This window comes from Cucurbita maxima, unplaced genomic scaffold (assembly GCF_002738345.1).
Source record: "Cucurbita maxima cultivar Rimu unplaced genomic scaffold, Cmax_1.0 Cma_Scf00023, whole genome shotgun sequence".
NCBI classification, from domain to species: domain Eukaryota; kingdom Viridiplantae; phylum Streptophyta; class Magnoliopsida; order Cucurbitales; family Cucurbitaceae; genus Cucurbita; species Cucurbita maxima.
The window spans coordinates 884,531-908,629 of record NW_019272039.1 but is presented as its reverse complement, the minus strand read 5'-3'; the positions used below and the strand labels follow the sequence as shown (position 1 = coordinate 908,629).

At 38.1% G+C, this 24,099-nt stretch overlaps 7 protein-coding genes across 11 annotated transcripts; 3 read left to right on the top strand and 4 right to left on the bottom strand.

The window, feature by feature from the left end:
- Positions 1-1,156: 1,156 nt before the first annotated feature.
- Positions 1,157-2,318, top strand: LOC111496954 (50S ribosomal protein L34, chloroplastic-like). Its single transcript, XM_023147538.1, has 2 exons — positions 1,157-1,453; positions 1,876-2,318. The coding sequence occupies exons 1-2, from the start codon at positions 1,258-1,260 to the stop codon at positions 2,130-2,132; spliced, it is 453 nt and encodes a 150-aa protein (XP_023003306.1). The 5' UTR covers positions 1,157-1,257; the 3' UTR covers positions 2,133-2,318.
- Positions 2,319-2,540: 222 nt separating this feature from the next.
- On the bottom strand, positions 2,541-4,674 carry LOC111496944. Its single transcript, XM_023147523.1, has 2 exons — positions 4,187-4,674; positions 2,541-3,642 (listed from the first exon to the last, which is right to left on the bottom strand). The coding sequence occupies exons 1-2, from the start codon at positions 4,669-4,671 to the stop codon at positions 2,790-2,792; spliced, it is 1,338 nt and encodes a 445-aa protein (XP_023003291.1). The 5' UTR covers positions 4,672-4,674; the 3' UTR covers positions 2,541-2,789.
- A 673-nt stretch (positions 4,675-5,347) lies between these two features.
- LOC111496942 (ubiquitin-like modifier-activating enzyme atg7) lies at positions 5,348-9,972 on the bottom strand. Its single transcript, XM_023147520.1, has 14 exons — positions 9,719-9,972; positions 9,040-9,257; positions 8,691-8,882; positions 8,544-8,598; positions 8,361-8,455; positions 8,018-8,207; positions 7,825-7,930; positions 7,603-7,747; positions 7,369-7,527; positions 7,083-7,271; positions 6,820-7,002; positions 6,624-6,739; positions 6,314-6,464; positions 5,348-5,708 (listed from the first exon to the last, which is right to left on the bottom strand). Exons 1-14 carry the CDS (start codon positions 9,852-9,854, stop codon positions 5,523-5,525), a joined length of 2,121 nt encoding a protein of 706 aa, XP_023003288.1. The 5' UTR covers positions 9,855-9,972; the 3' UTR covers positions 5,348-5,522.
- Positions 9,973-10,569: 597 nt separating this feature from the next.
- Positions 10,570-11,325, top strand: LOC111496953 (olee1-like protein). The gene is made up of 2 exons (XM_023147537.1): positions 10,570-10,779; positions 10,844-11,325. The coding sequence occupies exons 1-2, from the start codon at positions 10,611-10,613 to the stop codon at positions 11,185-11,187; spliced, it is 513 nt and encodes a 170-aa protein (XP_023003305.1). The 5' UTR covers positions 10,570-10,610; the 3' UTR covers positions 11,188-11,325.
- Positions 11,326-11,487: 162 nt separating this feature from the next.
- On the bottom strand, positions 11,488-23,994 carry LOC111496951 (dof zinc finger protein DOF1.5-like). 2 transcript variants are annotated; one of them, XM_023147531.1, is made up of 3 exons: positions 23,690-23,994; positions 13,408-13,415; positions 11,488-12,164 (listed from the first exon to the last, which is right to left on the bottom strand). In XM_023147531.1, exons 1-3 carry the CDS (start codon positions 23,770-23,772, stop codon positions 11,584-11,586), a joined length of 672 nt encoding a protein of 223 aa, XP_023003299.1. In that variant the 5' UTR covers positions 23,773-23,994; the 3' UTR covers positions 11,488-11,583. The 2 variants fall into 2 exon arrangements, with proteins under 2 accessions (XP_023003299.1, XP_023003300.1); XM_023147532.1 differs by lacking the exons at positions 13,408-13,415; positions 23,690-23,994 and having other exon boundaries at positions 11,488-12,265.
- LOC111496952 (protein LIGHT-DEPENDENT SHORT HYPOCOTYLS 10-like) lies at positions 16,073-18,352 on the top strand. Of its 3 annotated transcripts, none has more exons than XM_023147535.1 (3): positions 16,074-16,885; positions 18,054-18,141; positions 18,184-18,352. In XM_023147535.1, exon 1 carries the CDS (start codon positions 16,287-16,289, stop codon positions 16,860-16,862), a length of 576 nt encoding a protein of 191 aa, XP_023003303.1. In that variant the 5' UTR covers positions 16,074-16,286; the 3' UTR covers positions 16,863-16,885; positions 18,054-18,141; positions 18,184-18,352. The 3 variants fall into 3 exon arrangements, with proteins under 3 accessions (XP_023003304.1, XP_023003303.1, XP_023003302.1); XM_023147534.1 differs by having other exon boundaries at positions 16,077-16,885; positions 18,063-18,141; positions 18,184-18,344; XM_023147536.1 differs by lacking the exons at positions 18,054-18,141; positions 18,184-18,352 and adding an exon at positions 16,981-17,092 and having other exon boundaries at positions 16,073-16,945.
- LOC111496948 (trihelix transcription factor ASIL2-like) lies at positions 20,032-23,695 on the bottom strand. Of its 2 annotated transcripts, XM_023147528.1 has the most exons (3): positions 22,371-23,695; positions 20,557-20,628; positions 20,032-20,402 (listed from the first exon to the last, which is right to left on the bottom strand). In XM_023147528.1, exons 1-2 carry the CDS (start codon positions 23,239-23,241, stop codon positions 20,603-20,605), a joined length of 897 nt encoding a protein of 298 aa, XP_023003296.1. In that variant the 5' UTR covers positions 23,242-23,695; the 3' UTR covers positions 20,032-20,402; positions 20,557-20,602. The 2 variants fall into 2 exon arrangements, with proteins under 2 accessions (XP_023003296.1, XP_023003297.1); XM_023147529.1 differs by lacking the exon at positions 20,557-20,628 and having other exon boundaries at positions 20,033-20,402; positions 22,371-23,675.
- Positions 23,995-24,099: the final 105 nt, after the last annotated feature.

Genomic DNA, 24,099 nt, shown 5'->3' with positions numbered 1-24,099 from the left:
GCGACCGAAAACAGGATTTTTCAATTAAGAATGTGAATTAACTTTCTTGGAAATCGTTTTTTTAAGGTTTGACAGTAAAATTTAAAAATATCCCCATATAAAATAAACATCTGTTTGTGTAAAGTTTGGATATAAATGGAGAAGGGAGAAGAAAGGAGGGTGGGTGGGTGGGTGATTATGAATGATTGGAGCCTCCTAATTGGTCATGCTCATCAATGAACAAGCTTAAGGAACAATCAATGTTTGGTTAAGTAAGTAGTAAACAATCAATGTTTGGTTGTTCAAAGTTAAGATTTAGACTAACTAATTATCCTCTAAAAATGGTCAATCTGCTATCATTTCAAATAAGGCTGCTGCTGGTGGGCTAGTGTTGCTGTCTTCATTTGAAGCTGGAGGCCCACTTACGAGTGCAATTTGGTGAGCCTACTCCTCCCTTTATTTTCAAATCAAGCTGCACAAAAACATTTCAGAAAAGAAGCACTTCTATGCTTTTCAGGCGTGTTTCAACCACTCTATTACTCGTCACAACTATCATATTTACCCAATCATGTTCACTCCTACCCTCCATTATACTTCGATTAGTCCGTGTGTATTTATCTTTTTGCACATCATCATTAAATTAATATTAAAATATTGTATTGTTTCTCTTCGTATTGAAATATAGTTTGCACGATGCGATGCGACTGGTTGTAGGGTATATTCAACCACTCAGCTCTCATCCTTATTGCTATGAACACAAAAATTATCATCAATTTCTCAGGCATGGTGCCATAAATTGTCCAATAGTTGCTTTCTTCGTCTCTCTCCATGGTTGAATTACCTTCTAGATGATTCATTGTGACGTTTTGTTGTTATCGGTCGACTTTGTAGATTAATATAACTTTATTTTTGTGACTGAAATTACCTCTTATATTACCGGATGATAATTATAAATATGTGTTCATATTTTTTGTTGTTCATAACTCTGTAAGATCAATGAGTTGGTTCTTACCTGATGCTCACGGATAATACAACCTGGATATGAATGAAGTTGATCGTTAAAAGTGGTTTTTTATTTTTCTCTTTTAAATATACACACGTGTGAAGCACATGAGTGATGGGCTTTAAAGAGCCCATATGGATCTTGAATTGGGCCTGTCCGGATGCGGTCGTGATCTTGAGAAACCCGGCGCGATCTGAACAACCATATCAGGATAAGGCTCCTTCTTCCTCCAAACCAAAATTAGCTGAAAGGGGGAAACAACAGTCGGTCTAACAATGGCAGCGATATCGGTAATTTCGTCCCTATGTGTTTCGACCGTCCGCGTTCCTTCAGCTTCACTTGTATTCTCCACTGGCTCTAGAACTTCCTCCATATCTCTAAATACCGCAAACAACGCTTCTGCCCGTCCTGGACTGCTTCATTGTTCGTTTCTTCCTTCTTCCTCCCTTTCGTGTTCTTCATCTTTCTCAGGTGAGGGATTATTTCACTCCAATTTATGTATTAGTTCAAGTAATTTAATGATTTCGCATTATTGCTTGCTCATATGCCAATGTAATGGAGTTTACAGGAAGTAGTTCGCTGAAGTATTTATTTGCTGTATTGTGCGTTTATTACTTTCTAGGGCCCTTGCATTTCGAAATGTATACGTTCAAGGTCGTTGGATTTGATAACTTCATGCTTGCATTCGATTTGTTATGAATTCTCTTGTATTTTCCTTTTTATTCTTTCCGGTAACCGAATTGTAAGTGAATTATCCGTTGTGTTTTACTTGTTGAGGGGAAAGACTATGCCCCGCTTCCTGCAACATTGCGGCGCTTCTCTAGCGATAGTTAGTTCTGTTGATATAGATTTTTGTAACATTAACTTTATGCGAAAGAAGTACTAATTTGCAGGCTTGTCGTTGGGTTTGGATTGGAGTCCTAAAATTGGGGTCGGACAAGGAAAGCGTCGGAGCTTAGTGGTTAGGGCTGGAAAGGCTGCACTATGTCAGACCAAAAGAAACAGGTCGCGTAAATCCTTAGCTCGGACTCATGGCTTTCGCCGACGAATGCGAACCACCAATGGTAGAGCTGTTTTAAAGCGCAGACGTGCCAAGGGTAGAAAGGTTCTCTGCACAAAGTCCAACCCTAGCAGCGGAAAGCGTGCTTAAGCTTTTCTCGCTTTGACTATTTCTAAGGTAAATTAGGCAATGTTGTCTAATTCACTCTTCGAATGACTGCTCAAGATAGCTCATTATATTATATGATGCTTTGTTATTGATTCATTTGAATGTTCCTTAACTCAGATTATCAATGTTAAATTCAAATTACTGGATTGGACTAGCTTATGTGATTCATACTTTCCCATTGTTCATCTGAAAATCTCCTCTGAACTGGAATATGTACTCTGAGGCTTGAGGTTTGTTGTTTCTCATCTAATGTTTAGGCCTTCTCGTCATTAGTGTTTAGGTCTGAAATCCGAATCGTATCAGTGTCTCTCGAAAATTGTTTTTGCTTGAGCCTACTCTGTAGTTTATTAGATATAAGATTGCAGTGGTATTCATTAGATATAGATTGAAAACTCGAGTCGAGTTTATGAAAGCTCTATCTATTCTTACAATAATAATAGTAATAATGGAACAAAAAAAAAAAATTCTTTGCTCTTCTTTTATTTCTCCACATGATCAAAGCTGTACAACAAAAATGAGAGCCCTTTCTGAAAGTTCATTTCTTGCTTCACTAGAAGATGCTCGCTTTCTTCTGCTACGTAGGGGTATTTTTGTGCTTCTGATTTAAAAAATATGGAGCACAGGAGTTAACATCAGAGATTAAAAAGGTAAACTTTTAGAACTGGTGCTGATGACCAATCTCTTGAGTTTTGCTGGATCTCCCACATTGGCCCGTCCAGTAATCAACTCCATATTCTTATACAAGCTCTGTTTCACCAAATTCTTCATCATGTTCCTCCCTTCCTGAGCCTCTCTCTGATTTACAGGCGACCCAATCACTATTCTACCCGTCTGTGGCCCAGAATGTGGATCCATTTTTCCTTGCTTCTCATTCTTAAACCATTGTAACAGCTTGTGCGCCCTCTTTTGAGCCAGTGGACTGCCTAGTAATGCCACTTCAAGAAGCACTGCAACAATGCCTGAGTTCGCCATCTTCTCTCTCTGTTCTGTGCTCTGATGAGCTAATATCATTAAGATATAAGCGGAAAACTCGATAGATTTTGGTTTGTCCTCCCATGTCATAATCTCTATGAGGGCATCCGGGACCATTGGACTGCTCTCCATGGCCTTCTTTCCCTGTGAAGTCACCACCAAGTTTCCCAATGCTGCGAGGGCTCTATGTGAGAGGGCTTTCGATGAGGACATTTTCAAGAGGGTGTGCACCACACCATTTGAGACCAGAGGCCCTACATTTTCTAGAACTGTGGAGATGTTATGCAGAGTTTCAATGCAACATTTTTGGGTCTCGAAATTTGAGGTTGAATCTAGAATCTCCACAATAAATGGGATGGCATTTTCATTCGTCTGTAAGGCAGTAGTGAAATGGGAATTGATCAGAGACGACAGTGACAACAACAGTCTTGCAAAATCGTGTTTTGCTGATTCATCCATGGCTCGGATGTCACTTGGAAGTATGTGTAAGATTCCTGCCTCCACCATGAGGGCTTTGTTCCTAAAGAATAGTACAAACAAAGAACAATAAGTCCAACTTTTGGTAGAGATTCTTGAAAAAACACAAGTCAGGCCAAATACCAAATGCTGACTTTGGCCACAACGGTTCAGACTTTAGAGGCAGGTAAAAGACTAACCACAAACTCAATATACAATTACATAAACTAAAAGCGAACTAACCATTTGATTCTGATTTCAATTAAGACAGATCCAAGACTTCACTGCATTAAGCACATGGCTATCTTGCCAGAATATAGAGTTGACCCATATCCTTAAAAAATTTCCTCTCTCTATCTTAATTAATGTATGGGAGCTTTTGGTTGTCTATGTTTATGTATACCCTTTTTTCCAAATTTGGAATATCGAGGAAATCCTTATTGCTGCACGTCTTTGAGTAAGGTTCTGTCTTCAAATTGATATGGAAATCCAGAATTTCTATTTACTACTGGGGGAAAGTTTTTCATCGTAAAATACAGAACACTCACACATGGATGCACGTAATAAAACAGGGAGCAGAAAATTTTGAAGGATTTTAAGTGACTTACTCGAAGCTTCCTTTGGCAAGCTCAAGTAACGCTTTCACAGCCACTTCCGGCCGCCCCATGGCATCGGACGCCACCATTGAAACCAAGGCCGGCACAACCCCTAGTTCCACCACTAATTTCTTCACCTTCACGTCCTCTTTAGACATTTTACCAATCTCGTCGGCTGCAATCTCCTTCTCTTCCCAGTCCCCGAAGTGGAGCTTCTTCACTGTCCTTCGTAACGCCGCCGCGGATTCATCGGCACCACCGCTAACTCCGCCACTACAGTTCCAATCAGCATCTGCAACTCGTATAACTTCATTACTAGTTGCTGTGATTTTGGGTGTAGTAGTGATTGAATGAGTGGGCGAGACATACGGTTTTTTGGGCGTTTTGGAACAGAGGAATCTTCGGATTCGATTGAAGAACCGGTGCTTCACATTTGAGTAAACCCAAATGGGAGTTTGAGGAGAAGAAGAAGAAGAAGAAGAAGAAATGGAGGACATGGGGTTCATGATCAGAGAAAGAAATGAAGATTGAATGAATTATTAGAGTGATATAGAGAAGCAACCAGAGGGAAGTGGAGGCACATGCACTCCCCCGAACCCAATACTTAATATCATCCCATGCCTCCTCTCAACAGTCTCATTTTTAAATTTTAAATGAACGATTTCAATTAAAAAGAACAAGAAAGAACGTACGAAGGATACCGCTAATACTCTTATGGTATTAGAAACACATTTTCTCTTAATTATTATTATTTTGATCGCCTAATAATATAATTAGTCTAACCTTGTACTAATTTTTCCATCTTAGAATAATAGCTTGAATCAGCTTCGGGGAAGAATTTGTGTAATAATCGAGGCGTCCAGATCTGTGAATATTAATTGTGATTAAGTAAATTTAATGTCTTAAATATATCTAAAAGATGTTGTCGGTAGAGCTACCAAACAAAGGGAACAAATTTCTGAAATATGAATCCCGAATCTACCAAGAGGCTGTCGTATTTAATGTAACATCCAGATGCCATATTTGTTCATTAAATGTATTTTTCAAACATGTCGGACTTGCAATAGCTATAGATAATGAAATTTGGTTGATGAATGGATTGATATCACTTTAACAATTTCTGTTTATATGAGCTAATAGATGAAAAGTCGAACTTGCAATAGCTATAGATAATGAAATTTGAACACAGTTATGTATTGAACCAAGAAAGAACCATCTGCAAGACACATACATGACTAACTAGAAGGATTCAAGAAAAATATTAAATTTGGAATTTGATTTTTAAGTCAGTGCTTATGTACAAAAAATGTTATTGAATTGATGTTATACAATACATTGAATGTCTGCATCAAATTTCGATACATCCATCATCATCATCATCACCACTACCATCCGTGTAATTGTCCCAGTCCAGTTGAAAAGAGCTAGTTGATTTCATCAACTCTGTAAGTCCGGTCAAATCTTCCAAATAAGTTGGATGGTTGATCGCTTGAAGAATAAAATCCATGCCCCTATTACGATATTCAGATACAACCTGCAGAATGAATGAATATCATCATGAATCATGCTTGATGCTTGATATTAAAAGAAGGGGAAAACAACCCAAGAAGCATTCAGCAATTGAACCTGTTAAGCTTAATCTTCCTTGAATAAACAGGTTTAGAAAATGAGAGAAGAAACTTCTAGTAGATTCAGGCTACATCCTCTCTACACTATTACTGAATGACCTTCCTGGTTTAGTGGTTCAGAAACTGAAACTCTTTCCATATTTGATATCAGTGTTCCCAGAGTTGCAGCCATTACATCTTCAGTTAGATTCAATAATCTTTGTATGAGCGTGCTTCAAGAGGAAATGGTGTTGGAAGGAATTTTCGCGAGGACAGTTGTATCACTTTGGATAGTTACCACCTAATCCAACTGTTTGAACCATCCAAATGTCCAAAATAATTGGATATTGGATTGGTACGAGCAGGTAAAATAACTGAATCCATTTTCTTCTACACCTCTAATTAGGTCGATTATGCTAGTCCCGAAATCCAAACGTCAAGGTCTACGAATATAAATTGAAATGTTTGAATCAACTTTTGTGTGTGTGTGTGTATGTGTCTTTGTGCGTTTTTGTGTGTGGCATTAACTTACCAGGCTGGAGCAAGCTGTACAAGTATTTGATGAACGGCCAACAAGTGTCATCTGAGAAAACTGTGAGAGGGAGCCTCGAATTTGATGGGGCAAGATACCCAGAGGTTGCTCAGAAGCTCCAGAGTTCGATAGTTCACATTCAGCATATATTCTGTACAATTTGGAGTAAAGACCAATAAGGCATTGTCAAGCACCTCTGAAACCAAGTATAAACCCCCATTAACTCGACTTCTCACACCTAAGCAACTTTTCAGTAGTCAAGACACAAAGAAATTTCAAGCCTTTACCACCACTGTCTGAGAAGGCTTACCCTTCGGGATGATGTAAAATTCCAACCAGAAGTTCAACTGCAATGGCTGACGCAATGGGAGCAAGCCCTGGGCGAGTAACAGTGCATTGTTGATCCAATGTGCGATTGGCAGTTGACTGCAAGAACATGCAGCTTGAATAAGCACGAAAAAAAAAAACAACAACCAAACTGCAGCACATGAGCTTGAGAAAATTACATCAATGGGCGCAACAACATCATTACAGAAGTAACAGCCCAATCTCTGCTTTGTGTTTGTAGCATTTAAAGAAAGATTGGCTATATTGGTTTGAGATGTGGAATCATGGCAGGAACCAGAAGGACCAGCTCCATGGCGCATAACTAAGAAACTATCAAACCCCAAAGCTGCGGTGATTGTAACCTGCAAACCAGTAAAATACATTATAAATTGAAATGCGAAGTATGAGAAGCCTAAACACAATTTCTTCAACAAAAATATACCTTGTTTGTATTGGCACATAGAAGTGTAGGAAGCCACCGACTTTCCCTAGTATCAGTCAACAAGAAAACTGCATCATGAGAATTAATTAAATCATCGAGTCGTCTACAATCATCAAGCATGCTGGCTGCTTCATTGTCTGAAACAGGATGCCCAGGCATTGGTATGGAAATCACAACACCTTCGGCTTCCTAGTTTTTTTTTTAAAGGAAAAGAAAAAACCACAAATGAATAAAATGATAAAATCAGGTAATTTTCTCTCTGCTGGGGTCATGCATCAAATTTTACCATGGCGGGAAAAATTCGATTGAGACTTTTAACTGCTGCTTCAGCTTTAAACTCACCACCATTGAGGCAGTCCTCCATTGTGTAAAGTGATTGCCTCAATGGATTCGACATAGCTACCCTTCCACTGTCAACTAGTGTAATTTTCCGTATACCCCATGCCTACAAATGAGTCACCTGTCAACAAATAGATAGAAACTAACTAACTACAAGTACAACTTTCAACAAAGCACTCACCATAAGCATACGAGCAACTTGACATCCAAGAGTACCTGCCCCAAGCAAGAGACACTTGAGAGAAGACAAGATGTTTATGTTTAAAGAAGGCAAAGCACGCCACCTCATTAGTCTCAAATTCAAATCTGCAGCTGATATAGCTAACCTGTCAACAATGTACATATCAGTCAATAACTGCACATCATCTTCCTCGACCAAAATGCCTGGAACATAGAAATATACCGAGTTGGGTCCATGGATTTTGCAAGGTTAATAGATTTATGGCATTTCTTCCCTCTGTTCAGCTCCCATCCAACCACATTAGGCATGCATTGTTGATCTCTAAACCCTATAGAAAAAAGAAGAAGAAAAAGTTGGCTGAGCTACTTTGTGGGTTAGAGAAAAAACTGGCGCTGCTACAAACTTCTTTCACTACCTTGGGTATCATCAATCAAAGCTTTACCAACAAGAGATAAAGTAAGATCTGCAAAACCACGGTTCTCTCTGTAGCATAAAAAGTTTACCGACTTCAGATTCCATCTCGAGTAAATTAGAGCTAGGAAGTTGCGAAGAGGCCAACCAGGATTATTTGGAAGATGACAGGGGTCATAAAAGCCAAAAAGAAGCTGCAAGAAGAGACTAGACGGGCTATAAGAAAGTTTCATCAATAATTGTATGGTCATGAGAGCTCATAGCACTTTTAATCACCAAACTATCTAATGGAACTATCTGTCTAGTAAAAGCCTACTTTCCTTACTAGAAGAGTAACCCCAACAGACCTTTTCCCCATTGTTTTTGCAGGCTTCAAAATCTCTCAGATGCTTAATGCTAGCTTGAGAACTTGAATCAATATTCACCAAGAAAAAAGGTGTATCTGCAGCAGGATGAAAATTATACAGTAAAAAACCAAAACTTTACTTGTAATCTATAAAACTCTGAAACAGCTAAGAATGCAAGCCTACCAGAAGTTAGGTTTGAGCTGCGCCACTGAGCAAAACTTGAGGAAACTGATTCAGCCTATATATTAAAACAAAATATAAATATAAAAATTGCAATAGCTTTTTGAACACTTAACAACAGGATATAGACATAGTTAAAATCTAGCATACTTCTTCCAAGTTAAACCAGTGTGAAGCAGGTTTCAGTTCGACTACAGTTGCTGGAGGATTGAGAACAAGAGCAGGGAAAGCAAACCAATAGTGAAAGTTCCATTTCTTCAAGTCTGCAAATGAGATCAAAAGGAATCTTGCAAGTACTGAACTATCCTCTATAGCTTTTCCGCTGAGAATATCCTCCCAAATCTAGTCACGACAATGGAGAATTGAGCTTGTAACACAAACTTAACGCAAACAATCTGCAAGATTTTGTGATGTAATAACTTTACCCTAAACAAAAAATAGAAATTGCCACTGCCCGTGTACTGTATCCAAGAAATGAAAATCATTGAGCGTAATATACCTTCTTTGCTTCAGATTTTAGTAAGCTTAGCTTGTCAAGGGCATGGAAGCTTTCCACAGTATTTGTATTGTATAGAATTCCAGGAACAGAGCACCTATTCCTGTTGCCTTTAGTAGTTAATGGTGCTGATGATTCGCTGCTTACTTCGGAAGCCAGTGACTCAGATAGAAGCGTCAAATGATTTGACACTTGAGAATGTGCACAAGGTGCAAAGAAACCTACAAGGAGATGGTTCTTGATTGTCTTAATACATACGCGCTGTGAATAACCAAAGTAAGCCATCTAAAGAATGCTAATGCATTGACGAAGTATAAAGATCCAAATTATGTATCTTTAATTTTCTTTTCTGGTTGCAGAGAGAACCATTGCATATAAGCAAAATCAAACTACATATTATCAGAAGTTAGAATTTAAAGAATATCCAAAACAAACAAGTATTCAAATTCAAACAGTATACTCATCAAATATATGATTCCGCTTAATCACATTGATTAACCAACATTCTTTCCTCGTCAAAGAGTTTGATTTGGAGTCAAGACCTGACCTTAGGTCATGAGATCGACTGAAATACAAAATCATCGACACCATAATTTGTGGCCTCTAATAATCGAGAATCACACAACAAAAGAAAGAAAGAAAGAAAGAATGAGAAGAAGAAGAAGAAGAAGAAGAAGCGGACCAGTGATTGGAATAGGGGAATCGTCGATGCCTAGTTCATTGAGCTTCAAGGAAGAGAGTCTATGCCAGAATCCTTCGTCCACCAAGCTTTGGAATGGTGCGAATTGCAATATAGATCCCTTATCGTTAGCGGCCATAGTCTTCTTCTTCTCGCTCTATTTCCTCTGTCGATGGGGGAAGTCTGAACAAGAAGAAGTAGATTCCGTCTGGCCCTGTAATTTTGCCTCGTAAATCGCAAGACGCTTAAGAGAAATAATTTTGGTATTTTTTAAATGGGCGAAGTCGCCTTATAGTTTTACATTCTTTTTATTCATTTATCTAATTAATTTTTTTTAATTCTAGAAAAATAATAAAATAATCTTTTTTTTTTTTTTGGTAAAAAAAATATTTATGTTTTGAAATAAAATAAATAATTTTATCTTATCATTCAAACTATTTTGCCCCTAATATATAGTTTTAGATACAAAATATATATTTCTTTTTGTAACATATTGATATTACTTTCTAAAAATTATTTATTCAATAAGTTGAAACTAAGGTTCCGTTTAACTTAATTACACATATGATATATATTTAAAATTATTTATTGATTTGGTTAAAGGTCATGCATTTTAATTATAATTCTTGTATTTAGAATGATATGATTTTAATGTTTTGTAATAGTATTGAGATGTATTTCTAATAATTTGATTAACAAATTTACGGAGGAGGAGGAGGTTAAAGGAGTTTCATCCACAAAATCCGAACCAACTTTAGGGAAACAATGAGATCCCGTCCTATAAAGGATCTCTCTTTCCCATCATTCAAATCACTCCTCCTCTCCATTTCACTTCAATTTTATCTTTCCAACAGAAGAAGCAAGGGCAGGGCAGGAGGGCAGGGGTATAATCATAATGAAAATGCCAAAATCCTCGGCTGCTATCATCCTTCTTTCTGCCCTCTGTTTCCTCTCCTTCATCGACGTCACCCTCTCCGACAAAGATCGTTTCTTCGTCGACGGGCGTGTTTACTGTGACACCTGCCGCATCCAGATCGTCACCCGCATCAGCACATTCTTGGAAGGTAAGTAAGTTGTGTATCCTAGGTTGTGTATTTGGGGTTCTTAAATGATTGAATTGGTTATCAGGAGCAAAGGTGAGGTTGGAATGCCGGGAGGAGGAAGGAGGAAACGTGACCCTGAGTAGGGAGGCGGAGACCGACAACAACGGAAAATACCGCATTGAAGTGGAGGGAGACCGTGAGGAGGAGATTTGCGAAGTGTCGCTGGTGAAGAGTAGCGAGGAGGAATGCAGTGAGATTCCTAGTGATGGATTTGCTCATCGGGCCAGAGTCAGCATCACTGCCAACAATGGTATCACAAGCCCTGTTCGTCAAGCCAACCCACTGGGCTTTATGAGGAAGGAGTCTGATCCCGGGTGCAAGGAGGTTGTTCGCCAGCTTGGATACGATGAGGCTGGCCTTCTTGTTTGAGGCCCCCACTCTCTGTATTCCTTATTCCATTAAATAATATTATTAACCCCGCCCTGCCCTGCCCTGCCCTGCCCTGCTTCTCCTTATCTAAAGTATGCACTCTACCCTCTTTAATAAACTCTATTTATTTTAATCCAAGGCTCAATTTATTCTCTTGCATTCTTTCTTTATGTGAATGCCGTGCATCACACGCTATGTATGCATATATATTATAACCCTATCGTTTAATTTATCATTCATAATCTCAAGCCACATCGCCCATCCGGCGATATGAATCATCGATCATCATCGTTAACCACAGATCAAAATATGTACATAATCATATATCCACTAAATTTAAAACTGTATACCTCTCTATTTTCCACATAAAATTATCGACAAAAAGATGGGGTTAATTCAAGACGTTTGACCGTGTTGAATCTTCTGGCGTTTGAGAGGGAAAACTTGGGCGAAATCCTGTTCTGCCACCGTGAGATGCCACCCCTCCACCGCATCCAATTCAAGCTGATGAATAATCCCAGAAGCAGCATCGTAAAGCTGCCCATAATCCTCGGGAAGCTCTCCGGAAAGGATTCGACAATTAGGCAGCGGCGGCTTGGCTCTCCGGCGGCCGGCTCCGATGGGCACGTTCCGTAGCGCCCCACCTGCCGTCCAGTACCTTTGACAACCCTTGCAGAAATGTCTGGGCTGATTAACATTGTAATTGTTGAAGTAACAGAACTTGGTGTCCATGCTCTTACATCTTGGACACGGAATTATTTTTTCCGGCCTCTTCATCTCTGGTTGATCGCCACCACCCCCACCACCTTTCTCTGGCTCCTCCTTGATGCTTCTGGTCTGTAAAGTGATGACGGTGCCAAAGAGCTTAATTCCACCAGCGTTGCTACAGTGAACCTCAGCCATATATGATGAAACAGAGAGAGCGAGAGTGGGTTTTTGTTTTGTTTTGTTTGGTTTTGTTTTGATGGGTAGATTTGTGCAGAGAAGAGATATAGGGAAACGGGTTTATATATTGATGGAAGTGATGGAGGTAAAAGTGGTTGATAGAACATGAGAATCAATGGTACTAAACAGACGCCAATTACTGAAATTGGTATGGTGTATAGATCATTTGCTTCATGTCATCATCACGCGCTTCTCTATCAATAAAGAGAAGAAAAAAAAAAAAAAAAAAAAAAAAAAAAAAAAAAAAAAAAAAAAAAAAAAAAAAAAAAAAAAAAAAAAAAAAAAAAAAAAAAAAAAAGTATCTGAAAAGTAGTTCCTAATCCAAGCACCCATATTGGTTGATCGCACTTTTGCTACAAACCTAAAGAGATTTTTTCTTTATAAAAAAGAAGCAAGGAACTTTTTGTTATTGGAATTTGGCTCTTGATTAGTCTTCCATTCTTTATGAAAGAAAAAGGAAAAGAAGTTTAGGAATAAATGGTGCATCCGGTGTCCTTCTTCTAGTTTAAGTTTCACATAATTCTTTCTTTTTCTCTTTCTCTCTCAGCTTTGGGGTGAGATTGTTCTTAAAGTTGGTTTGATTCTTAAAGTTGAGAGCTTTGTTGATATATCCATCTTCCAAAAAGCCTGCTTTTTTTATGGTTGAAACCCAATGGGTGGTGATGAAGTTTTGTTGTTGATATTAAACGTGAAATTTAGTGGTATGGACAGAGTGTTCAAAGTATCTATCTATCTATCTATCTCTCTTTATTTCTTTCATATTGCAAATTAAATTATATGATAAGGAAAGAAAGCAGGTTTTGATATGGGGGATATATTTTTCTTTTAATATACAAGATTCTTCTTTATCTATGTCAACCAGCAAAGCAAGTTTTTATATGCAATAAAAACAACACAAAAAGGCATCCTTTATTTTTGAGTGCTTCTCTTTAATTACTTCAAAGTTGGAGAAAGCTATGCAACACATAACCCTACCATCCCATATTCAAATTTATTAAAATCATAAACTTGTGTACCAAATAGAGCATAGGAATCGTCTGATATTAGTCTAGAAGCGTTATGATTCAGTTTCGGATCATAATCACTAATTCAAAGTCTCAAACACCTTTACCTAAAAACATATCCAAATGACTTTAAGTTCTATCGAATCGTCGTAAAGGGTTGAATTTTACCCAACAATCCTTACCAAACACAGTGCTGGTTGGACTTCCCGATCAAATAAGCTCAAATCTTCTTTTACTTGGCAACTCTATTATTATTATAAATTCATGGTAAGTTTGGTTTTGTAATTAGGAATTAGGCGTTACTTGGCAACTCTTCTTCCCTTGGATGCTCTCTTCCTGCAACTGTCTAAACAGGCCCAAAACACACCAAGTGGACCACAGCACCAACCAACCAACCATGGCTCGAACAGGCGCTGGGCCAAAAGCCGAAAGGTGGCCCAACTCTGCTTGGGCACGCTTAGATGGTGCCCCGAGTGAGACAGGAATACATATTTTTTATTGGTTTATTAGTTTTGTAGAGAGAGAGAGAAGAAAGAGTGAGTGATGTTAGGTCTGAATTTTGATCAGCTGGTTGTACTGATTCAATTATGCATTCATCAGAGAAAGCGACTGAGACTGAGACTGAAAATTGCCCAAAAGGGGCACCAACCACTCTATCTACCTACCCGCCTTGCTTGCCTGCCTGCCTGCCTGCTTGCTTGCCTGCCCGCCCGCACTGCTCACTGCTCACTGCTCACCCCACCAATCATATAACTAAGATACTGTGTCCATTCCATCCATCGTCTAATTAATTGTGTTCTACAAAAAGAAGGTATTTAATTTATTCCATAATTTGTACAACAAATTTTCAATGATATCATAATGTTTATATAGATCTTATTTGAACTTTTTCAAAGCCTACAGCAGAATCATCTTACTTACTTGCTTTCTTATTAGCTACTCAAGTCATTTGTAGACACACAACACCAAAAAGAGAATTGCATCTTATAAAGCCACTTCTAATCAATAAAGAGTATATAGATCCACACACACTTAGTGGAATATTGAATTATAGGTATGATACATATTTACTTCAAAGTTGTTTAATTGGAATGTGTAAAGAATGACATGCCAATCCACCTCATACTTTTTTTCAACACTTATTAATTAAATAACTTATATGTATATTTATTTATTTATTTATTTCTAATCGAATGGAAGGAGGAAGAAAAAGAAAAAGAAAATAATAATAATGTCTTAATTCAACGCTAGCCAGCCATAGGTCCCACTGGCCACGTGTGATTGTGGAATATTAGATAATAGAGGACAAAGTTAGGAGAAAGCTGTCCCACAGTAGATCCTCTGATGCATACTTTGCATATATTCATACGCTACATACTTAATTATCATTAATTGAATCTTGTGACATTTGGGGTAAAATATTAATTATCTTGACCTACTAGTTTTAATTTTGTGTTTTATTATTATAATTCATTTTCTATGCACAAGAGAAGACTCATATATTATATAGTGCAATTCAAATCTGAAACATGGGTTATATCACGATCACTTGGCTCAAGATGGGCCTAACCCTTAAGGCCTTTGCCCACATGGTCGGGGTTGGCGTAGTTGGATTAAGCATAGCCTCAACACAAAACGTTGGACCCATCTGATTCGCGAGGTCTTTTCTTTTAGGGCAACCAAAGACGCGAAATTCTGAGATGGGAGGTGGGTAGCTCTATTCCTTTCCACCATTTGTAATTGCATTATTCATCGCTAAATTCTGGATTATATTCTAAGATGTGTGAAGGTGAAGACAGAGACATTAGAATCCAGGTCTAAACAAAAAAAGAAAAAGGGTGCACTTCCAAACAACCACTTAATTGCATCGTACGCATAACCTAATGTTTGGACCCATTGTCACGCAGATATGTCTCCCTCTTTTGTGTCTCCTCTTCTCCTTTTCCCAACTTTTAAGATCAAAAAACAAATCCAAATAATACCCACTTTCTTCTTCCTCTTCTTTTTCTTCGTACTCCAGTTGTCTGTTTTGTGCTCTATTAATTACACTTGTGTTTAGTTAACTGAATCGATTGGAATCAATTACCACAAATTTAATTAACTAACAAAATTGGGATATTAAATACAAGTATAGAATATAAAAGTTGTCCGTGAATTAGTGTCAACTAGCTTATTAGGGTTAAATGACTGTTCTTAGCGTCCAAAAAAAGAAATATCCAAATTAATTATGAAAACCGACACACTAACTAACCCATTAAAACAAGCTTTCAAACCCCCTCCAAGTTTAATAGGAAAGCATTGCATTAATTGTACAAGAAAATGATACAAATAGTAATTAATCAAATCAGCTTCATTAATTACAGCCAGCGATGTAAAACCCTAATGCTGGTGAGGCATTGTTTAATTAATGTAAGTAAAAATGTGGTTAGGTTGAAAAGCAAATATATATATATATATAAAATAAGATTAAATTGGTGAATTATTGATTATATGGCTATAGGAGCAGATCCAGTGCGATCATCTCCACTCACTCGAGGCTGCTCAAATTTAATCATATAATATTGCTGAATTGGCATTTAAATTATTATTGTCTTCGTGCATAATGATTGTATGAGATCAATCTTTATAAAAGTTGATAAGGAATATAACCTTTCTTTTTTTATTAATAAATCAAACTCCATTCATTTATTAATTCAAATGAAAAGAATTAAAGCCTAATATTGCTGTTGCTTTGAATTTTACCAATTTCATTGTACAAAAAGAAATAACTCATTAATTAATTAATTGAACTTACTCGCTAATTAATCTGAGGATATAATAATGAAAGCGAATTTGAAACTGGAGTTGAAACCGTAATCCTTGAAAAATATATATATTACGTAATCATTTCAATTGCAGAAGAGAAAAAAAAAGGAGGGAACTTTATAAAGTTGGAGTAAATTTATGTTAATGGCGGAGGGGAAGAAGAGAGAGAGAGAGAGAGAGAGAGAGAGGAAGAAAAGCAGGTTGAATGGGCCCATGATATGTCCTCTCAAAAGACCCCCAGATGTGATTTTAATCTTTCTTCAACTCTGCATCAACCCAAATTCCTATTTATTTTTTCGCTGTCATTTCATTTAATTTGCTTCCCAAAATTCCTCCTCCATAATCATGTTAGGCGACACACCAAGTTGTGAAGCTTCGTCATCTCGGTCGGCCACCGCCGATCAACAACAACAGCTGCAGCCTCCGCCACAGCCCACTCAGCCCAGTGTTGTTCCTTTGAGCCGTTACGAGTCGCAGAAGCGACGAGATTGGAACACTTTTGGGCAATATCTAAAAAACCAAACACCCCCAGTGCCCTTATCCCACTGTAACTATAACCATGTTCTTGAATTTCTTCGATACCTGGATCAGTTCGGAAAAACAAGAGTTCACTCACATGGGTGTGTGTTTTTCGGGCAGCCCGACCCGCCTGCTCCCTGCCCTTGCCCATTGAAACAGGCTTGGGGCAGCCTGGACGCCCTGATCGGCCGACTCCGTGCCGCCTACGAGGAGAGCGGCGGATCCCCAGAGGTGAACCCTTTTGGAAATGGAGCCATTCGGATGTATCTACGAGAGGTGAAGGATTGTCAAGCGAAGGCCAGAGGAATTCCGTACAAGAAGAAGAAGAAGAAGAAGAGGAATCAGATTATTAAGGGCAACGATAATAATGACACCAACGCTGCTTTGACCCAGATGGCTTGATCCCTCCTTCATCCATTTCCATGGTGATTATAATTCTTCCTTCATCCAATTTTTTTTTTTTTAATAATGTCATCTCATCATCCCATACTGCTCAACACTTGGGAATTTAAAATTTAGAATTTGAAATATAATTCGAAAACCCATGCTTTGAATCATGATAGAAATATATATATATATATATATATATATATATTTAAGAAGATGGGTTGATTGGGAAATCATGATCGGATCATGAGGAGTGGGAGTTCTCTTCTCAGTGCATTAAAAATAATAATAATTATATATAAAAAAAAAACCCTAATTTGAGGATGCTTCTGAAAACCCTAATTTGCATCATACACCATTATTTAGAAAGGAAAGAAAAAAAATGTGAAAATAGATGTTCATCTTTTTACCCTTTCTGATGCATCAGAAATATAGCTTCGATTGGTGTGCCATTCATTCACACCCTCTTCTCTCTCATCATATCAACCAAAACCACACTGTTTATTTAATATTTCAAACTAAAATGTTTACTTTTCAATAGATTTGGCCCTTTTCTGATTCTATTCGATTTTGTGCTCCCCATGCATGGACATCCATCATCATCATCATTACCATCCAATGTCATGTTCACATGTATTGTGACCATGTAATCTAATTACCTACCTAATGCTTTTTTAATTTTATATATGTATTATTAGACTATAGTTGATATTAATTCAGGATAATTTGATTGCTAATTTCAAATGGATGAAATTTTGATAGCTTCAAAATGCCGTATTACAAAGTAATTAATGAGGTTTATCATAGAGTGTTTGATTAATTAGCTCAATAATTTTCAAATTTCAAATCAACTAAAAATTCCATCTTTAGCTCTTCATTTATGTGGCTCTTCACTACTATTTTCCCCATTCATGCAGGATTCCAAAACAAATAATTCAACAGTTTTCTTTCTTTTTTGAACATTGTAATTTCTTTTACAAATTTCAAAGGAAAAAAAAAAGATATTTTTAGTTGTGGATTATAATAAACCCTCAATTGTATTACAATAATGCGCCACACTGAGATTGCAGTTATCATATAGGTTTATAATATTAATACCATTTCTTTTTGCTGTCACATATCCCCCCACAAACTTATACTAAATGAATATATATATATATATATATATGTGTATGGGTGCACTGTCTTGATTTTTGAAATTTGTAGTAATTGCAGGAAGTGAAAGGAAGATGGGTGTGAGGAAGGGAAGAAGTGGAGAAGAAGAATTGCAATATTGGTTGTGAAGAAGAGGGTGTTGGGAGATGTGCAGAGAATTTATATAATGGTAGCTATCCAGAATTGTGGTTTTGAATAATCTTATCTTAGATGGCCCTTCTTCTTCATCATTCTACATATTTTACCAATCTCAATGTCAATGTCAATGTCAATGTCACACAATATTATCTTACCCATCTTCTTTCCATTAAGGTAAACACAACAATTTTCTGCTTACTGTCTTGTCATTTTCAAACTAGAACATCGACATTTTATCTTTTCACTGCATATATATATATATTATATAGAGATGTAGCTGCAGCGGAGGCTATGAACATTGTCTCATCATAGTTGTTGTATTTTGTTGTTATTTGTTTTTGGGTTCTTGCCCATTAGTTATGTTTTGATTACTCCTCCTTCAATTCAGTCGTTACACAAAAATAGAGGCATAAAATACACTACTTGCTGAATTTGTGAAATGTTTTCTGTTTATTTAATGAAAGAAATATACCATTCGGAACGAAAAAGAGATGAAAATGTAAATTCTTTCACGTTTTTGGAGGCGTGGGGAAGTATAATATCTGTGTGTCCCGACATAGATCCTGTATTTAGAGAAATTGAAGTCGAAGTCCATAACAATCGAAGCTTTGATACCGTTAATGGCGAGGATTTGGAATGTGGAGGTAGAAAGGGTGGGAAGCGACATGGGGAATGGGGCGTGGGATCGTCTTTGAAGAGGCAAGGGGAATTAATTGCCTGACGAGGTTGGAAGTCAGGTATGAAAGTGCATTTTCTGGACAAAAGGAAAATCCACTGGAAAAGGTTGGGAAGTGGGTGTGTCAGCAAAGGAGTTGGTGCGTTAGGCTTCATGAGGGACTTCAAAGTTTTCAACTTGGCAAAGCATGGCTGGTATATGGTAATATACCTTATTGTACCCACTGCGTATAGCCAAGCTTTGGTGACATTATTGTCTTTCTTATGTAAGTGCGCTGTCTGTGGGCAGGGGCTTGTGGACTTCGATCAATTACTGGGATTGATGGGGTGTTGGAGATTCATTGTGGGTACACCAAAGAATCTATATAGCCAATTCGGAAGCTGACAGAGGACAGTGGAAGGCGTCGGAGGTAGGTTCTTGGAAGCTGAATGCTGATGCGGGTTGGATCGTTAGACATTGGAACGGGCGACCATTGCTAGGAGGTTGCAAATACATTCATCGAACTTGGGCGGTTAAATTGCTCCAAGCCAAAGCCTTTCTCGGAGAAAAGAGAGTATTCTATGTAGAAAAAGATATCACTAGCCCCTACCCGATACTAATAATCCTATTAACTCATATTTTATTTAGATATTTATATATTTGAGAAATAAAAATTTAGATATCTTAATATTTTAAAAATAAATCTAGAAGATCAAAATCTCAACAATATCTAGTAAGATCTTAATAATATGTACTAGTGATAAACTTAGACAGAGATCTCAATAATATCTACTGACAATGAATTTAAATCGATACAAATGGTATATCTACTAGTGGTAAAACATTTATTCTAAAGTGTGAAAACCTCTCCTCCAACATAAGCTCCTAGTGGTGAAACATTCATTCTAAAGTGTGAAAACTTTTCCCCCTAACATAAGCGTTTTTAAACTTTGAGAAAGAACTCAAAACGAAAAGCTCATAAACATCAGAAAGAAAAGCCCAAAAAAGATAATATCTAGTGTTTAATCTATTCCGGTTTTAAGATAAAAGGAAGGTATTTCCATTATTTTTTTAGAACAGTCAGTGTGGGGGTACGGGGAGGGGGCATTCAATTCAGAAAATCCACTGCATGGGCAAGTTCTTGAAGACTAAACTATAAGCTTAAGTATACAGAAATAGAATAAAACAATACATCAATAAATGTAGCACAAGTTAATTGAAACAAAAGGAAGGAAAGGTGACTACAATATCACAATATCATTTTAAAAGAAGAAAAAACTGATAAGATTACAGCTAACTCGAATACATTTAGACTAAATAAAGGTCCAGACTCCCTTCCAAATTCAGGTTCTTTTTCTATTCAATTAGACAAAAGGAAAAAAAAAAAAAAAAAAAAAAAAAAAAAAAAAAAAAAAAAAAAAAAAAAAAAAAAAAAAAAAAGAGAGAGCTAAGAACAATAAGAATATTGAAATAGCTCTAACAATCTGCCTTAGCGGTTCACTTATACCCATATCAGCTGCAATAATATGTACTTGGAGAAGGGCGAGACAAAGGTGGAAGCTCTTCCAACACACGTTGGACTATCAAATGTCACTAACCATAGATGTCTGCAAAAACAGCAACAAGATGTACGGGAATCAGAAACAAATAACACATTATGCCAAACTAAGAATTCCATGCATACACAAATGTAATGTTAATGAAAATTAGAAAGAATGGAACTTGTAATCTCATGAGATATTTTAAACCCTTCTTCTTCACCTTTCTTCTCGTGACCACCCCCTCACAATGCACTACACAGAGTTCTTCAAACTGAGTTTGAGGCATCTAGAACTGTTTCCAATTGGGAAAGAAAAAATCATTGAAGTTTGTCGATCCATGAGTGTCCCAAGGGGTTTAGATTCAAGACAATAAGATTGGATATTCTTACGGATTCTACCAGGACAGACAGACAGACAGACAAGATTGATATCATTTTATCCAACAAGTTTATACAGGAAGATAACTCGCAAGATAGTTGGCAGCATTCATAGTTACGAACCCAAATATAAGTTGACAAAAATGAAAAAGAAAGAAGGACGCCAATGTCTGGACAAGTAGATTTAATGTACTCCAAAAAACGTTAAAAGTATTCATCAAGCATGCCAATTCCAATTCCTCGTCTTGGATACGTAACAAATTATATTCAAGCAAAGAAGAATATGCAAGCGGAGAATAGGGACAAGATAACATCAAAAGGGAGTGGGGGCATAATAAGCTAAGAGGCTTCCGGTTAACAAGAACAATGGAACATGCAAGTACTAAGTGATCATCACCCTCCTCCTCCTCCATGAAAGTCCTAAGTGATCATCACCCTCCTTTAAACTTCTCCTATTTCTTGTGTCCAAGATTTTATAAAAATTTGCAACCGAGCATTACAGACTACATTCCCTGTGCCAAAGCTGTTTGTCTCTTGTATAACAAAGAATGTTTTCCCTCGATCTCTAAACATGCTACAATCACTAAAAGCTTCCAATATTAAAATGACTACAGCATCAAACCACACGTGAATAACGAGTGAATCACAATACGAATGTTCAGCTAATTTTACACACTAGTACCGTCTACAAGTTGCTACTTACTAGCCTGCAATATGAACTTTATGATACCAAATGTTCCCATCACTACAATCTTAACCAGTAGAAGAACACTAGAGATGAGAATTGGAAAATCAGCAGTTTGATCTGCCAATTTTGAGTTCCTAGTATAAACAATTGGCAGAAATTTCTCACTTGGAGAAACTAATGGGTTATTTGCACCCTTACCTACCTATCAACTCCTAAAGTACCAGATTATAATTGTATAAACGAGAAGATCAGGTGAAGGACATGCGCTGTAGAAGGATGAAAGATGGATTGATAAGATAAAGAGAAGCAGTTCAAAATCTCCTCAATCTAGTTAGCGAAGTTTGTCCGGTTAATTCGTTAACTTGGAAAACTGAGTTCATGGATGATTTCCCCAAATCAACAGTCCACCACTTGCAAAACAGCGCGAAAAGTCTAACCTCTTCAAAAAAGACCATAACTATTAGACATCATCATTAAAAGGGTATATGTCTTGAAAGGGTTTGATCCTAATGCAAGTGGAAACAACACTCATAAAACTCCAGAAGTTGACTCTACTATGTCTCAAGAATCACGTAGAGGAAACAAAAAGAGCCCGAGGGAGCTTCGAACAATCGATTCCTTCTAAGCAGACACCATACTGTGACATTGTAGGAGCAAACGTGCAGAGCAAATCCTAGAAATCTCATGCATATTCTGAAAGGTTCAAACTCCGAAGGTATGCAATAAGAAATAAGAAATAAGAAATTGCAGCTCCTTCATCTTAAAATAATACCCACCAAGCGTACCTCTAATCCTTCACACACTAAACCAAACATATTAACGAAGTAGAAACGAGTAGTGGTGAATGTAATTACATTTGTATTAACACTTAAAAGGAAGTTGATTTTTAAAACAAATGAATGCAAAATTGTACATAAAAAAGAGTAACCCCCAACCCAAAAATAAAGAAAGGTAAGAAATTTTGGTTACCATTGGAACCTGATTTCTTCCCACGCTTGATCCTCTCGAGTTGAACTTGAGTTTCCGTGAACATCTGCATTCGCTGCACCTCCAAGTCCTTTGCAAACTGCATTCTCTGCTTCTCTAATTCCACCATCTGCCTTAACTTCTCTGCTTCCACTCTTTCATACATCTTACCAAATCTCTCTATTGCTTCGGCCAACCTTCTCATACCCCCTCCTTCTCCCTCCTCCTCCTCCTCAATACCCCTCTCCTCCGCATCTGCTTCCGCCTCCTCCTCCTCTTCCTCCTCCTCCTCCTCTTCCTCTTCCTCCTCTGCTTCTGTAGCAGCTGCTGCTGCAGCCATAGCCGAATAATTCCTGCGAAAATGCCCCCCATCCACCACTGCCAATGGCCGCTTCTGCGGAATCGCCACAGAAACCGCATTTGCAGTCCCCGAAGGCGGCGCTTTCCGGTAGGAAAGAGGACGCACCATCGGCGGAGATGGAGACATGGAGGTGGATGGCTTTTTAAGAGAAACATTAGATCCAATAAGAACATCGAGGCGATCGTAAAAGGGCCAAGAGGAGGTTAGGGATCCGTTGGAAGCGGAAACTCTAGCCTTCTCGTTCTTGTACTTCTTCTTAATGGTATCGATTCGGTTTTTGCACTGGACGTCAGTACGGTGAGTCTTCTTGGAGTGACCATGGAGGGCATTGACGGCTTCAGCCACATCCTGCCAATCCTTTTGACGGAGATTCCCCCGGTTGAGCTCGACGAAACGGCGACCCCAAAAGTCGATGAGAGTGGAGGTAGCCTCCTGGCTCCAGCAGTCTTCACGAACGGGTATGGGTCGGGAGTGGCCAGACGACGGTGTCAAGGAATCTGTCAAGTCGCCCATCGAGAGCGGCAGCGAAAATAGAAATATCGTAGGTGACCGGTGATCGGAGATAAGAGATGTAAGGGATTAGATCGGGATAGGGATGGGGATGGGGATGGGGATGGGGCTGGAGAAGAGAGGAAAATGGTAGGGTTAAGCAGGGAAGGGTTAAGGGTTGAGGTTAAAGAAGTTGCGTCGGCGACGAAGTGCCGGACGCGTGAGCCGAATGCGTCGGGGGGAGAGTGAGTAATACGGTACGGTCGAGCCGTTGATGTCGCCATTCCGGGAGAGAGGGGGAGCCGTGTCGCATCAATGGCTTAGGTTGCGTCACGGTTGAGATTGACGGTGAGGTACCGGCTCGGCTCGGGTTGGCTCGGGTTGATGGAATCATATTGCTGAATCGAATTGAATTCAATCATGGACAAAGACATGTAAACCTGCGTCAGTAATAACTATTTGGATCTTGGAGGGTTTGGTTTGGTTGGGTTTGGTTGGGTCGGTCCGATGTGGGTGACAGAAGGTGGGGTCACCGTTCTGTAACCCGCACCCCATCCCAACTTCTCGAATTAACCTTCTTCTTCTCCATCGCAGGTCATGAAGTTCCGGTTGGGCCTGGACTGGACCTTCCTTTGCTTTGGACCCAACTCCCACCCGATCCTTATTTTGACCCGACTTTATCAAACCTCCCGCTTCACTCTCTCACCAAATTGTTGAATTGCTGAGGACTATTTTCCCCCTTCAAATATAAGTAGCAAATACATTTTTGGATAAGAAAATCCATTTTCTTTATTTAACTAGCAAAAAAAAAAAAAAAAAAAAAAAAAAAAAAAAAAAAAAAAAAAAAAAAAAAAAAAAAAAAAAAAAAAAAAAAAAAAAAAA

Coding starts and splice junctions, on each gene's coding strand:
- LOC111496954 (XM_023147538.1), top strand. CDS start 1,258: ATGGCAGCGATATCGGTAATTTCGTCCCTATGTGTTTCGACCGTCCGC. Junction 1,454..1,875: donor GTGTTCTTCATCTTTCTCAG/GTGAGGGATTAT, acceptor ACTAATTTGCAG/GCTTGTCGTTGGGTTTGGAT.
- LOC111496951 (XM_023147531.1), bottom strand. CDS start 23,772: ATGGGGTGCGGGTTACAGAACGGTGACCCCACCTTCTGTCACCCACAT.
- LOC111496952 (XM_023147535.1), top strand. CDS start 16,287: ATGTTAGGCGACACACCAAGTTGTGAAGCTTCGTCATCTCGGTCGGCC.
- LOC111496942 (XM_023147520.1), bottom strand. CDS start 9,854: ATGGCCGCTAACGATAAGGGATCTATATTGCAATTCGCACCATTCCAA. Junction 9,258..9,718: donor TTCCCCTATTCCAATCACTG/GTCCGCTTCTTC, acceptor ATCTCCTTGTAG/GTTTCTTTGCACCTTGTGCA. Junction 7,272..7,368: donor ATCGAATTTTTCCCGCCATG/GTAAAATTTGAT, acceptor AAAAAAAACTAG/GAAGCCGAAGGTGTTGTGAT.
- LOC111496953 (XM_023147537.1), top strand. CDS start 10,611: ATGAAAATGCCAAAATCCTCGGCTGCTATCATCCTTCTTTCTGCCCTC. Junction 10,780..10,843: donor CATCAGCACATTCTTGGAAG/GTAAGTAAGTTG, acceptor ATTGGTTATCAG/GAGCAAAGGTGAGGTTGGAA.
- LOC111496944 (XM_023147523.1), bottom strand. CDS start 4,671: ATGTCCTCCATTTCTTCTTCTTCTTCTTCTTCTTCTCCTCAAACTCCC. Junction 3,643..4,186: donor CTTGCCAAAGGAAGCTTCGA/GTAAGTCACTTA, acceptor ACTATTCTTTAG/GAACAAAGCCCTCATGGTGG.
- LOC111496948 (XM_023147528.1), bottom strand. CDS start 23,241: ATGGGCGACTTGACAGATTCCTTGACACCGTCGTCTGGCCACTCCCGA. Junction 20,629..22,370: donor GAAGAAATCAGGTTCCAATG/GTAACCAAAATT, acceptor AATTGGAAACAG/TTCTAGATGCCTCAAACTCA.